Below are 15,391 nucleotides of genomic sequence, written 5' to 3' on the forward strand. Positions count from 1 at the left end.
TTTCCAATAATTTGCAGGTTGGATGAGACCCTCAAGGCAATGAGCAATGAATCTGTGTCCAAATCACCAATGTATTCTGAAAGAAAGGGTGGACGGCAGGGCCTCAGAGATCTGGTGAATCCCAACATAATGCAATCTGCGCCAGAGGTAACTTGATCCATTCTGAACGTGGCATTTCTTCTTTAATCATTCTTCTTTAGTCATTTGTATTATTTTATAAATTCAAATGAAATATCAGTCAAATCCCTTGAGTTTGCTCTGCACTTTAACCCATCACAAAACAGTGAGCATTGAAACAGACTCTACTGATGTTTCTAACGAATGCCTATTTCAGTGGGTTGATGTTGGAGGGAGTGAAAGCCACAAGAAACCAATGGAGAAGGGAAAGAGTGCAATGGAGGACAAGGGAAGAGAAGAACGACACCGGTTGAGGCTCCAAGACAAAGAGCTGCAGGAGATGTCCGATGGCGGCTGGTGCCTCAGCATGCACCAACCGTGGGCCTCGCTACTGGTAAAGGGCATCAAGAGGTAAGGACTGTGCAGTGTGTGTGTGTGTGTGTGTTGTATATATGATAAACTCCTATAGACACTTGGGTTTTGGCAAAGTGTTGTAATATGTGACATTTTATGTGTGTATGCAGGGTAGAAGGACGAACGTGGTACACGTCACACCGTGGGCGACTTTGGATTGCAGCTGCAGCAAAGAAGCCCACCCCTCAAGAAATCGCAGAGGTGGAAGCTATGTATCGCCACATTTATAAAAAAGGTGCAGATGCTGTACAAAGGAATCATATTGTGAATACTAAAAATGTATTTCTGGTTTAAACAGATTTAAATATGGTGCTGCTGAAGATAGAAAAAAAGCTGCTACAAAATATAATGCATGGGTAATGCTTTCCTTGGCTCAGGAAAAAATTATATAGAAATATTTATGTTAAAAATGCCCCCAGTAGCTTTGTGTGGGCCCTCTTAAAGGCTGTTGTAACAACATTAGCGCTAGGTTTTGTAATAGGCCCTTTGGATCTTATTGCCAAGCTTTGGCCTTTCTCTGTGAAAGCTGTGAAAGGACATAGTGTCTTTAGGGCATATTTAATAAACTTTTTTATTGCACACAGTAAAGTATTTCTAGCAGAAAAGTATATTTGTTTAAATTTGCTAACAAGCACAACTTTCTTTTCATGGGCATGATAAAATGCTGTTAATAACATGTCATAATGGTATCATAATTTAGCGCTGATACAAGTAATATTAATGCTAAACTGGGCTCTGTCATGTTGCTGTCATAAAGTGATACTGATTGCTTTTAATTCCACACATTGTTGATTGAGTGATCCTGGTCTTATCTCCACAGGGCCCATGTTTCCTAAAGACTATCCCACTGGCTGCTTGCTGGGCTGCGTTAATGTGACTGACTGTCTATCTCAGCAGCAATTCAGGGAACAGGTTAGTGAAAGATGTACTTTTACAACCAAAAAAAAAACCAACCAAAAAGTGAAACTCTCAGGTTTCACTACTCTTAACGTTTTCCTTATGACCGATTGGTATTATGGGTTCTGTTTGAAGTCAGTCGTGGGTTCACAGAAACATGAAATGTCTGCAACTGGATTAAAGATGACAGCCTTCCTGTCATCATTTGTGCTTAGTTGTGATCTAAAGTAGTTGTACATTTAAAGTATAAATTAATTCACTTGAGAAAATGTCAATAAATTCTGGGTTTGTACATGAAAAAGGCCATATATAGGGTTTATGTATTTGTCCATGTGAGCCTTGGAGACAGTGTTAAAGTGACGCATCAAACACTTAACTTGTATTAAGTTAGAGACAAAGTTTTGTAATAAGTCTTTTCATTCAGAACTCTGTTAAGTAATGACTCAGTTCCAGTTATAGCAAAAAACAGTAGTGGTTGTAAAAACATTGAGACTTCTCATTGTGTTTGAAATGCCCAGTGGATAATTTTGAGTAATAAGTATGATCTCAAGCTCTAGTCCTAGTATGTCAGTACTGTTTAGTGACTGTGTAGTTGGCTGTTCTGTGTAATTGTGAGTAATTTGGTGCAGTGCCACTTTCTGTCAGCAGAGAGCAGACTCCACCCTTTTCACAACACCTCCCTGCCAGTTTACAGTGTTACACTAGGGGCAGTATCCACCACAGAAACCAAATACAAGCTCTCGTTACACCAAAATACCTCCCACCAGAGTGGTGGTATGTACATTTTACAGTGGTACCAGTCTTTGTGTGTATTTCAGATATGTTCACAGGAGAAAGCGATTCTACTTGAAATGAAATCCCCACCCCTCTTAGCTCACACTGTTAGAGTGACTGCGAACATGTGATGTAGCAAATAATGCTGCTGCTCCATTAGTGCCATGGTCACTGTTGCCTTGTAGGACTAATAAACTGTTTACTTGAGCTTTTGCACCTAAATCAGTTGAATTAATTGCAGTGTTACCAGATATAAGCTGGAAAATGCACCCTACTTTCCATTACAGCATTATGTGGAAACAGAGTGGCTCTCCCCATTTGCTGTGAATGGAACACATTTAAACTTAATTGCATTGCCATTTTCATTTGGCTGTTTTGCCCCCGGCTTTGCAAGACACTGCTTGTCTCAAATCATTCTTTTAGAGACTATTAAATGTGTGTATTATATGTTATTATAACACTTCACCAAGGAACGTTGTGTTTTTTCCTTTAAATTTTCATCTTTAGGTACATGCCTTATTTGATTACATTAGTTACTTTTTATTCTGTACTCTACACCTCTACCTGGTATACTCCATATATATATCGTAACACACGGATACACTCGCATCCATGTAGAATAGTCTTGTTGAACTATTTAAGTGGGGGAATTCGTCAAATTCTACACATTGCATAAACATGCTCTCACCCAGCAAAGCTGCAAAACCTCTTGCACATGTGCATACATGATCTTCTGCCATCTTTAGTGATAAACAAAAGCAGATCACATTTGGAAACTGCACAGTCTTAAAAAAAAGACTCATACACACAGAAAAGGCAATAATCTGCTTGTGGGTTGTTGTATTTCTGCACATCTCTGCATACACACACAGTATCTCCCTGCATAAAGGCAGTTGTTGTTTTGTTTTTTTCTGAGAAGCTGTGTTTTTGGTTGAAAGAAAAAAAAATAGCCTTAAAAATGTGTCCTGTTTCATGGTTGCATTCTGACTGCTGGGACCTGTAAATCTAAGGGCTTTCCCCTTTTGTACTCTGTCCTCATTCTCTCCTCCACCACTCATTCCACCCAGGGCTGTAAAATCATGTTTGCAGGCAGTGTGGCTGCCCTTTCATCCTGTGAAAGGGTGTGTGTATGTGTGTGTGTATGTGTGACCACTTGCACAGAGCAGCCATAAATAACACCCCCACCTCACACAAGGCCCCTCAGAAAAAAAGAAAGCAAGACACATGTAGAAAAAAAGTGAACCAACTAGAAAAGAATAGAAAAGAATAACAGCACCAAATGCCTAATGATGGTGCTGAACTGTTAGCTTTTGCCTATTGGAGTCGACATTTTGGAAAAAAGGAAAAGCCATTAATGGTTTAGCGTTTGAATCTTGATTCCTTTTGTGTAAGTAGAAGAGGGCATGTTGTGCTAGTGTATAGTAGCACATAGCTGCACTGCTGGGTTGGGAGAGTGGGTGAGGTGTAGGATTTACTGTCCTGTGCTGGCAGCTGTGGGTGGTTAAAAGGGGGGTGGTGAAGGACAGACAGCCATTATTCTTCAGGCTCTTCTAAATCTGTCTCTTCATGATGTATGAAATATTCAGGGAAAGTGGAATGTGGGAAGATCAGGAGAGCATGAGAGAAACACTACTGACTCACAGAAATGGAAAAAAATGTTTTTAACGCTTAAATGTCACTGATCGACGATTCTGTGTCATTGCACTCGTTCCTCTGTTGGGGCGCTATTGCACAACACCAAAACCCGGAAACCCTGCTGACAGACAGTGCAGAAAGACCACCTCAGGCAGAGCAGGATTTCCATCTGCTTGACTTGGACCAATTCTTTCCCTCATTAGAAACTGACTGGTGTATTGATCCGTTCTCCCTGTAATCTCTCACTCCTCCCAGCTTCCCATCCCCCCCTTAGTACTGATAATTGGCCAGCCATTATGATCTGTATTCTGTCTCTCCACTCCTACCCCCCAGTGCTCACTCAGCAATGGGTGGAGATGTATGCCTGACCTGCCTGCTGCAGAGGGGGGTTGGGATAGAGATGGGTATGTTACAGATTGAAAATGGGAATGTTTTTGCTGCAAAAGGCTAAGTGAGATAATTAAGCATCAACAGAGAGGTGCAGCCAATCTGAGCAGCTTTATAGGTGGTAAAAATGTTACAGATTCTTTATGTTGAGTAAAGCTGCTTTAAGTCAAAAGGAATTTCTCTTTTCTTTTTTCCCTTTTTTTTTTTTTTTTTTTTACAACACATCCACATATGTGTTCTCTATCTCCACGAAAGCTTCTAGCACAGACAAAGGCACATCAGACCCCATGCAGAGCTTGAATCACACATCTACTTACTCCTGCAGTGAAAAAATTGATTGGATCAATCCACACTCTCATTTAAGGTCTGATTTGTTACCCTGTTTCAAAGACCAGATCACCAGCTGCAGAGATACATGTCTTAGTGAATACAAAAAAAAGGTCTTCATTCATATGATATGACTAAGAGGACAAGAAGTCAAAGTGGGCAATGTGTGTGAGGGAGGTTTGTACATGTATTATCTGAACAAAGAGCCCTACACATTTCCTGATGATAAAATATTAACATAGTAATCTGTAAGTTGCATCATTCTTTTTTTGCACAGTAATCCAGTCTGTGGTATCTCAGATAAGCATATGTTTTTGACCTCAGAACTGTTAACGGCTGGTATGTAACACATTTCCCAGCTCACGTACCTATCAGTTAAATGCATATTCGTGACATGACTCGAAACCAACTGTTAAAGTTTTTGTTTTGTTTTTTCTTTTGTCATTAATTCCACTTTAAGAGCAAAGAAATGTACCTTTATTTCACGAATGATTTATTTATTTTTGTTGTTAGACAAGAACAGGCTTTGATGTGTCACAGCAGGAATAACACAAGTTAAAATAATCAGGATGGTGGCTGAATTTCAGTTAGCTTCACTTTTAGGGTATTGATCTTGAGCATGCTCACTGTCACGCTTTCATTACTAGAATAAAGCAAATATTAATGTTAGAAGTTAACGATACTTTGCCGACATACTGAGTCAAAACTTACATTTGGGTTTTAAAAGGAAATGCAAGCACTGAAGTGAGTGCTAACTCAGGTGAAACTCTTATTTACAGCATAGCATGTAAAGATAAGAAGATTTTATATAAAAAGCAAGAATATAAAAGGATTTTCTTATGGTGTTCATCTGCTGCATGAATAGATATATATGTTATAGTATACCATCAGCATATATGTTTAGTTGACAACAGCGGCATATGCATATATTTATTGTTTGCATCTGAACACTAGTGAGAAAGTCAAAGAGCCATTATACCGCAATAATTAACAGTAATAAAAAAAAAAAAGCACATACAAAATTAAGTAATTCTGGAATAACCCACTCAGCATGACACATATGACACAAAAACAAATCTAAAGTCGGAACGTGGTGTGAGCACTTTTTGACTAGCAGGTTCTTCCCAGCATCTTAGTTCTCCGGAGGATTTAGGCTGCCTCAGTGCCTTTGGCTTCTTCATGTAATCCCAGACTGACTCAGTGTTGATGAGATCAGGGCTCTGTGGGAACCATACCATCTGTTGCAGGACTCCTCGGTCTTCTTGTCACTGATAATTCTTTATGGCCCTCGCTGTGGTATGGTTGGGGTATTTGTCCTGCTGCAGACCTGCTGAGTTTAAGACGATCAGGTGTCTCTCTGAATATACTGCAGTACATCTTTTTCCCCCTTTTACTGAACATGGGTTGCTGAGTCAGATGCTTCACAGTTCAGATTTTACTGATCGCAGACTCATACTGCCAAAATAGCTGAGCGTTGTTCTATGTCTGCCTTTCCCGCTACCTTAATCTCATCTAATCTAATCTGCTGTGCATTGGTCAGTTAATAAAACGAGGCTTTAAGTTATTCTTCACTGTGGCTTCAAGCCTATTTTTGTGGAATTGTGTATGTAATCTTATTCTAGCTCAGTATATATATTATATATACTGCAGCTTGGTACATCTGTGCACACTAGCACATGTGAGATAACTGAAACCAGGCTTATACCACATCACACAGCTGCAAGGCTACAGCCACTTATCTGTTAAAAGAAGTGCTGGTTCCTGTGGAATTCCATTTGTGTAAGCTCTGCCTCTGACCTCCAGAGTGGAGCTCCTGTGCTTGTTAGGCCTGCTGGAAGCTCAAACTGATGCCTGCGTTTCCTTGTGTGGTAATGTGATATTTATATGCTGAAAGCCTTCCTGCCAGCATGCCACACACGCACATACACTCACACTCACAGGATATATTGGATGCATTCCAAAGGAAGGGAAGTCAGGCAATGCTGTTTTTTTTTTCATGCCCCTTTTCTCTGTAACATTGTGTGAATCCTTAGCAGTGGTTGCTTCCCTCTCTTCCTCCTCTCCTCCCCCCTGCATTATTCCATCCATATTTTTCCCTCTCTAACAGTATGTTTTACAGGTCAGTGCGGTGAAGTTGTGTGTGGATGCAGAGAATTCAGTTTACGCTCAGTAAACAGACATGCAAGCTCATACTCAATCATGCATCTTTGGGTCTTGCTTTTGCTCCCTGCCTCTTTCTGTGCAACCTCAGTCACACACTAACACGCTGACATTCCTCCCCTTCCTCCCTGTTCCTTGCTGGGCAGTTTGCCACGGCAGAGAGGTCAGACATCATGTGATTCTGCAGTGGTGTGTAGAATGCATTCAGCTCTGGGTCCCCAGGCAGTGGATGACAACCAACCGAACCTCAGTCACAGGTTTTCCACAGCATGAAAAATACATAGAACCATCTGCCAGACTCGAAATGGCCTGATACACTGTTTAGAATTTCACTGCAGTCCACAGACCACTTAATTAAATGTCACACAGTTTCTACTGTTGGGGAAACTGCCTGTTAATACCCATTTATTATCTCTGCTTCTTCTCTATTTTGTTCTGCTCATTTAATAGGACTTGTTCCTCTCTCAGTATGCTGATCACAGGAACTCGGAACAATGATAAAGCCAATGCGAGAAATGTTTCACGCAGCTCCCTTTTGATGGTTTGAAAGACAGCACCGTTGATGAAAATAAGTCAGAATCAAAGAGAGTAACTGAATATCAACTTACTTGAAGTCTTGAATGCAAAACAGGTTCAAATCCTTCTTTTCTCTTTAAAAATGGTGTGATGTGTTTTTGCTCTTTTAAGTCAGAGCTTTTCAACATATTTCTAATCCACAGCAGTCTTTTCCCTTTTTTGAAGAGATAAAATATCAGTGAAGTCCTAGTCGCTTCTAAACTGTAGTCTCCTGGAATATAAATGGTGAGGGTGTACTTAATTACATGGTTGTTTTTAATATATCAATGAAAATCCTCTGTGACCAACTTTGTCCTCAGTAACTGAAAAGCAAGCTCTGTTGGGTTGAGATCAGGTCCCTGATTTAGCCATTGAAAAATATCCTAATTTTTGGTTTGGGTCACTATTCGTTTGCTCTGTGAAGCTCTGTTAGATCAGTCTTGAAGCATCTGGCTGAATCTGAGCAGAGAGCATAGCCCTTACACTTCACAATTCATCCTGCTGCTTCTATCACCAGTCGCATCATCGATAAACACTAGTGACTCGGTTCCACTAGCAGTCATATATGCACATGCCCTTACATTGGTTCTGCCATGTTTGACAGATGATGTGTATATTTTTGATCATAAGCTGTTTCTTTCCTTCATATTTTTTCCTCCTGATCGTACTGTCACGGGTTAAGCTTGGTTTTTTCTGTATAAAAACGTTTTTTCTGGCAGTCTAATCTCACCTTCTTGTTCTTGAGTGCAGTTGGTGGTTTGGACCTTGTTGTAAACCCTTGGTATTTCCATTCATCGTGGTGTCTAATGGTTTAACAATGATTGCTTAACAATTTGAGTGTTCTTGACTTCATTAGATGCTTATTTATTAGTTTAGTTGTTTTCAGTGATCTTTCTGACACTTTGAATCAACTCCAGTTTCTCTATTTACATAAGGCGCACCAGATTATAAGGTGCACTGTCGATGAACGGGTCTGTTTTCATACATAAGGCGCATTAAGCGAAACAAAACAGTCAGATAAGTCAAACTTTACTCAACTCATTCTTCTTGCTTCCTCCACTTCCATACCATTGATTCATTAATGTTGAATTCTCTCGCAGCTGCTCTATTCCCATGTTTTTGCAGTATTTTAATAACTAACCTCGTATTGTGGATGGATTATCTGAGTTGTTCTCCTGACTGAAGTTTGGTCCGTTTACAGCATCCTGTCATGCGATTGCATTTGTCCTTAACCATCGGGAACCCTCACGTTAACTTTTATAGAGTGGAAAAAAGTTAGCGTTCATCCTCCAGCTTCACTGTGTTTGTTATGCTAACATAGCTGTGTAGCTAGCGATTACGTAGCACATCATTATATACCAGCTAGTCCAACTTCAGTAACCCTACAAAAGTCACTGCTGTTTAGTTTTCTGTCTTCATTTATGTTGGAAGTGATAGCAGAGCTGTACGTTTGAATTTCTTCAGAAATCTCTCAGTCAGAACATGGTACATCATGTTTAGGTGGAAACTAGCGAGCTAACTTCCTGCTAACTTCTAACTCTGTTAAATGTAATAAATTCTGTTTTCATGGATGCCTGGATGTTAAACTTGTTACACCTGGTAAAGCAGCAACACTGATCATTTTATTAAAGATGAAAGAATTTAGACAGTTTTTAACTCTCAGTGATGCCGCAGTGTTGACTTTGAACGGAGTTTTGGACCCGGGTTACTCCGCGAGGCTCCTGACTACGGTAGCCGTAATGCTCTGACAATCCATCAAGCGGTGCGGCTTCATAGCTTACCAAAGTCGTACTAAAACATTTTTTGACAGATTTTTGAACACTGTGTACCACATAAAATCGGTTCAAGGTCAGGTAGCACAACCAGAATTCATACATAAAGGTGCCCTGGATTATAAGGTGCTAGGGTTGCCAACTCCCTGAAAAATAAATAAGGGACACCTCGTGGCCAGGGCCGGGCGACCCAATTGTCTTCACCCTTCCCAGTGTGGTGAATTTTCTAGCTCTTTTTTTGTGTGTGAAATTATTTTTTTAACCATTTGACTTGAATTTGATTTAAGTAGATGTGTATTCTTTGTGATATGAACACATGTGAAACAAATGATCATTTAGCCATTTATTTTTAGCTCAAAATGACAACATTAACACGATAAAACAGGTCTCCTTCTTAAACAGAAGCCTGTCATGCTTAACTTTTGAGAATATAAGTAAATCTTTCTTTAAAAGAACTCTGTCCTGCTTAACTTAAAATAATAGAAAACAATAGAAAGAAAAACATTCTTGTAACAGTGCACATTTAGTGCATTTAGTACAATTGGCTTCAGTTGAGGTATTATTTCAGCTTTTCTAATGCTAATCAGCTGCTCCTGTTTGTAAACCCACTTGCTCCCATGATTACTCATCATCATTATTCATCTATGTATTACTTTTATGTATTAGTCATCTATTTGTTGTAATCATCTATCCTTGCAGTTGTTTATTACACAAAATAAATTATATTATCACACTTCTGGCCACATAGCGCTGATATTCACTGCACATGCCCATATTAACGTTTTCCAGCCAGGTGTTTTCCTTTTCCCATTCTTCCCTTTCTCTGAGGGGAACAAACATTGCTGCTCTAATGCTGGGCTTACACTGTGCGGTTTTTGGCCGATTTTGAGCCGATTTTGGCCTTCATCGTGCATCGTGTAGTATACGTGAGGTAACGAGAAGTGATTAACACCTCACGACCAGCTCCCGATCATCAATCGCTCGTGAGGGTCTCACCACAGCCGCTCACACTGCTCGCGCGCAAACACGTAAACGTTGGTGTAAAAGATGGAGCAGCACGGCTGTGCAGCCTGTGATCTGGACACAAGCGATGGAGGCACAACTTGTAGAACTTTGGAAAGCTCATCCGAGCCTTTTCGATGTGGCATCACAAAATTATCACGACCACAACAACCGTGAAAATAGTTGGATTTACATTGCTGCTCAGTCACAGCTGCCCGATCAATGTTTTTCATTAGCAATTTAGCAAAGTTGATGGTGGTGGTGTGTCTGTGTGAGTGTAAGACGGAGAGAGAGAGAGCGCGACAGATTTTCTGTTATAACCTTCATTTTATGGAGGCACAGTGTGAGCACTCAGGTCGCATCAGAGCATCGGGCGGTATAGTGTGAGACCTGCATCATGACCTACCAACTGCGAGTCAATCGTGCAGTTTGAGCAGGAGCTGAATAACGTGACTGAAAAAAATTGCACAGTGTCTGCCCAGCTTTAGGTTTACTGTCGTCCGAGACTTGCACCGCAGTGTCTGCGTTTGTTTCCCTGTTGGCCATGCTTCTTGTTGTGGTCATTTGTTGTCTTCCGGTATTTTCTCCGTAAGCGACCTTTCCTCGACCAATGAGATGAGTGGTAATCTGAATTGTCATACTCGTAAGTGTGCTGTCAGCTCATTGGTCACAAAGCAGGAGAGGGGCTGGGAATTATGTTTTCAAACAAAGCGTTAATTCCATTAAAAGTTATAGACTACTTTTGATTCTCACTGTATTACGGGACAAAGTGCGTCCCTTATTAGCTCAATACGGGACGTGTACTTTTGTTTCGAAATACGGGACGATTCCGTATTTTAAGGGACGGTTGGCAACCCTATAAGGTGCACCGTCGATTTTTGAGAAAATTTAAGGATTTTAAGCCTTAAAGTCTGAAAAATATGGTAATTTGTATTAGAAGAGTAAGGGAAGAGTCACAAGTTCCAGTGTCACAGGCTGGCAAGTGTCCATTTACCTTTGAGGCTCCTTGAGTGTAACAAGGTTCTAGGTCAAATTCAGTCACTTGACAGAAATCTGTTGTTTAAAAGATAAAATAAAATAACTGTTGCTATTTTTGACAAGTTGCATTTGCAAATCACTCATTTTGGCTCTGCAAACAGTTTTGAAATCTCAGCTGGAACAGAAACACCATTTTTGTTTTTACTTTATGAAGCAGTGTTCTGGCTCTCAGTTTGTACTCTCTTTGATAATGGCACCAACTGTGTTAAACAATGTTTGCATAAAACAAGACCTCGGTGGATGTTGATGTTGTGATCTGTTATTACCATTGCCGCAGGCAAACTTTACCCCCCATAATAAGCTTTAATGAAGCATAGAATCAATATGTTTGACATTTATCTCCCAACTCCACATCTGGTGTTTGTTGTTGATGCCCCAAAATCGCTCCTCATGAGGCCCGTGTCTGTGCCAATTTTCTGTTTTGGAATGGGAAAATGAATGAAGGTTGTGTGTTGTAGTCAGTAAGTACTTGTGCAAAGTCAGTGGGCGACCATGTTTCCCTGCTACGATATTATCAGGAATCGGAAGAGCTCTCAGTTTAATCATTATTCTTTATGCCTGTTCACATCCAAATGTGAGAACAGGCATTACTTCTCTCATTATGTCTAGCTGAGTTTGAGTGTTTTTGCCAACATTCCCCAGGCATGTCTATGCAATTCCTTCATGCCACACATGCCTGTGTGTGTGTTCACTTGAGAAAAGATCTTTATCCAGCCCAGCCCAACCCAGCGTCAGTATTAACACAAGTATCTCTTCTCAAGAGAGAACCAGAGAGACAGAGAGCGTGAGACTCTCTGCTGCTGCAGGGTCACTGATTACAAACTCAATTGTACTCCACTGGGCAATACGTCTGTTCGGCAACTTCCTGGTAGTGACAAGAGATAAATGGAAAGTAGGGGTGGGCATTTGTTTATTGTAAAAAACAAATCAGTACTTACCCAGAGTTAATTTACAATGGCTTTCTCTGTCTGTTAAAACTGTCTCTTAAGTGTGGATATGATATTCATCGCATGAAGTAGGGATGATCTCATTTCAGTCGATCCAACCTCTGCCGTTTGCCATTTGGCTTCTCAGTTCAGCCATCCTTACAAAGCACAGTCACAGTACAGATAACATCTTTGCCACATGCCTGTTACACAGCGGGCTATTTTCAGACTTGGACTCGCTCCCATCTTGATGGAAATTGATTCTGTATCGGTCTGTACTGTTATGTTGGGTAACCACATCTAGGTTTTCTCCATGTGTCATCCGGAGTATTCGTCAGAATGTCTGTGACAGCTCATCTTTGGTGTATTTGTCTTTGGTGTGTTAATCTCACTCAATCAACATTTTAATTCCAAAACACAGGAACTGTGCTTTTGATATGAGGTGCTGTCGGTTTAAATGGCAGGAGGAGCGGGGTGATTATTTCCAATGAGGCTCTAGTGATATGTGCTGTGGGAGGCAGGGAGTTGATTGCCTGCCCCATACACACCACTAGGTACTCGTGTGTGATCAAGTAGAATTTACGTCAAACGTGACACGCCTTCGTGCTCAACTCATCAGCTTTCGGTTTTAAAGCCGACAACATAAAAGTACAGAATTTTCCTCATAATTTAGCCTTAGTAGCCACAGACACTATCTTATTTGAGAAGGTTTTTTTAATAGAAAAAAAAGGCAGTTCACTTGTTAATAAAGCTATTATGCAGATAAAATGTGCATGGAGATTTCAGTTTTCCAGTGAAGCTTTCAAACTCAGTTAAAGATCGGTTGGTTTCACTTAAAGTGGCCTGGGTGCTATTGCAGTTGCTGTTGCAGAGGCCCAGGTTGTGCTTAACTGGACTCCTCTGTTAGTATTATTTTTTTGTGTAAACAAGATACTATAGCTAGTCATTGCATTAGGGGTGAAGGAAGATGAAGATGAAAGCATTGATAAAAAGTGTGAGTTTACTGATGATTCATGCAGTTTCTAATGGAGACATGAAAACAGGGGGGGAAAAAGTAGGCCCAGTGTCATGTTGTTTTATGTTTTTCTTGGTGAAAGAACTGAACAAATAAGATGTATAGTAGATAGATTTTTCTTAATATTTAAAAAAAAGAACAATCAAGGTTGGTGTCATATTAATATAACAAATTTCCCACGTGTGGGACCAATAAAGGTTGTCTTATCTTAATGAGTCATAGAAGTATGTTTGTGCTCTACAGTGTTACTGCTGGAATTATAGAGTGTAGTGAGCAATGGCAGTCAGACGTTTGTTTCTTTAAATCTAGTAACGCAAAACATAAATCTGTTTATGGCCAATCTAGAGGTCTACTTTGTGAGAAAATAACTATTTTCTGACACATGTACATTTAAAGAATGGTAAGTTACATGTAAACTGTTTCCTTGACTGGAGAGGTTTTATCACATTAAGCTCGTTTTAGAATTTGGCCAAAGGCCTTCATAGATTGATCTCCTGTTTCTGTATTTTAGCTTACATCAAGAAATAAATGTATTCTGCAGTACAATGGAAATCCAATATTCAGGAATTTGCAGTGTTACTCCACCGCCAGCCGGGACTGTTTCATTCTGCTGCCTTTTCCTATATTTAGTGATGCTTGTTGGCGCACCCACTCCACAAGCCCTTCTGCCATTGTTCAAGAAGCAAATATGACACGATTTGCTGTTGTTGGCCAACTGTGTGAAGTATTGATTTACATGTCAGACCATCCTTGGAATGTAACCGTTTTTGTGGTCATTGATGCAAGAATATGACGCAACATAATTACATTTTAATAGTGATGTTTTAAACAACACATGGTCTGTGTGGAGGCATGTTATCACCATGAGGAAAGAATCTTTTCTTCCATTTAAAAGATGACCTTTTTTCTAAGAGCTGTTTTGTCAAACTGTTTGAGTCTAGATGTAATAATATTGGAATTTCCTAAAAGCTAAAAGGTTTGTGTCTGCTGTTCAAATAAAGATGCAGTTTTAATATTTAACAGAAAGTTGGATAATGCACAAGACAGAAAGTTATCGTCCGGATTTGTACTCAAATGTTTACTTTGTCTGGGAAAACATAGTTTTATCTAATATGTTTGAAGTTTAATCCATCATAAATAAGTGATATAAGAAGCTGGCATTTACATAGAACATTGTGTAGTCGCAAAGCTAAGTACTGACAAGGTCCTGTTGAGACTACAGAGAAAAGTTATGGCTCTTTGTTGATTTTCTGTTGTTTTTTCATACATTATCTCTGCCAGCCAAAATTGGTACCAGTTAGGCTATATCAAGAGCAGGGCTGGGAAGTAACCAAGTACAAATACTTCGTTTCTGTACTTAAATGGAGATTTCAGGTGTCTGTACTTTACTTTTGTATTTATTTTTCTGACAGCGTTTTTCTTTTGCTGTGTGCATTTTCACATAAATATCTTTTTGTTCCTTACATTTTCAAAACAGGCTAATTACGTTTGGCTTAAGACATTTGAGGGGAGTTGTTGTTTCACATCACTGCACGCTTTTAAACATCAAACCGATTTGAGCCTGAACAATAACACAGGAAAGGCAATCCTAATGGTGTATCAATCAATCGCATGCAAAGAGATGAAAGAGGCAAAACTTTGTAAGTTATGCATAATTTATATCGCCATAGTTACAGGTTAAAGTGGGCTGATGTTTTGTTTTGTTTTTTGTAGATGTCCATAAGCCATGGTACCGGTACTTCAGCATCTAGCTAGCCCTATGGAAAAGGAGTGAGAATAAAAGGAGTAAAGTTCTTAAAGTTTAAGTGACAGGTAATTTCAAATGTAACATTTCTATCAGCTCAACAAATATTAGCAAACGTACAAACTTTTTCTGTGCAGTCTGTCGCACACTGTGTCTGTTGATTTCTCTCTAAGATGTAAGAAAGACAGGACACGAGAGACGGGGAATAGAAAAGAGCTTATATTTAAAGATATTCAATTCAGTTCGGTTTTATTTATATAGCGCCAAATCACAACAACAGTCACAACAACAATAATACATACAGAGAAAAACCCAACAATCATATGACCCACTATGAGCAAGCACTTTGGCGACAGTGGGAAGGAAAAACTCCCTTTTAACAGGAAGGAAGCTCCGACAGAACCAGGCTCAGGGAGACTCAGCCATCTGCTGCGACCGGATATGGATTGCTCAGTGGTATTTGATAAACTGGGAATTTAAAGATTCATGTAAAGTCCTGGGTTTGTTTTCAACCAGATCTTGGCTTTGTATATGATGTGAAGTTATGATTTTTCATATTGTGAAACATCCTGCAAAACAAATTAATGTATACATAAATACTTTGTGCTATTTAAATTGGATTTTTCTC

General features: G+C 39.7%; 1 protein-coding gene across 1 annotated transcript in view; it reads left to right on the forward strand.

Annotated features, from left to right (window-relative positions):
* The window catches only part of trip4 (thyroid hormone receptor interactor 4), an 87,040-nt gene that overhangs the window by 3,305 nt on the left and 68,344 nt on the right, over window positions 1-15,391 (forward strand). The window contains exons 8-11 of the mRNA XM_085405960.1: window positions 18-147; window positions 335-528; window positions 642-766; window positions 1,352-1,443. Coding sequence (XP_085262086.1) covers window positions 18-147; window positions 335-528; window positions 642-766; window positions 1,352-1,443 — 541 coding nt within the window. The remainder of the gene's footprint in view (window positions 1-17; window positions 148-334; window positions 529-641; window positions 767-1,351; window positions 1,444-15,391) is intronic.

The sequence above is a fragment of the Rhamphochromis longiceps genome, linkage group LG1 (assembly GCF_057381845.1).
Source record: "Rhamphochromis longiceps isolate RC_006_pf linkage group LG1, R_longiceps_female_GT1.1, whole genome shotgun sequence".
Taxonomy (NCBI): domain Eukaryota; kingdom Metazoa; phylum Chordata; class Actinopteri; order Cichliformes; family Cichlidae; genus Rhamphochromis; species Rhamphochromis longiceps.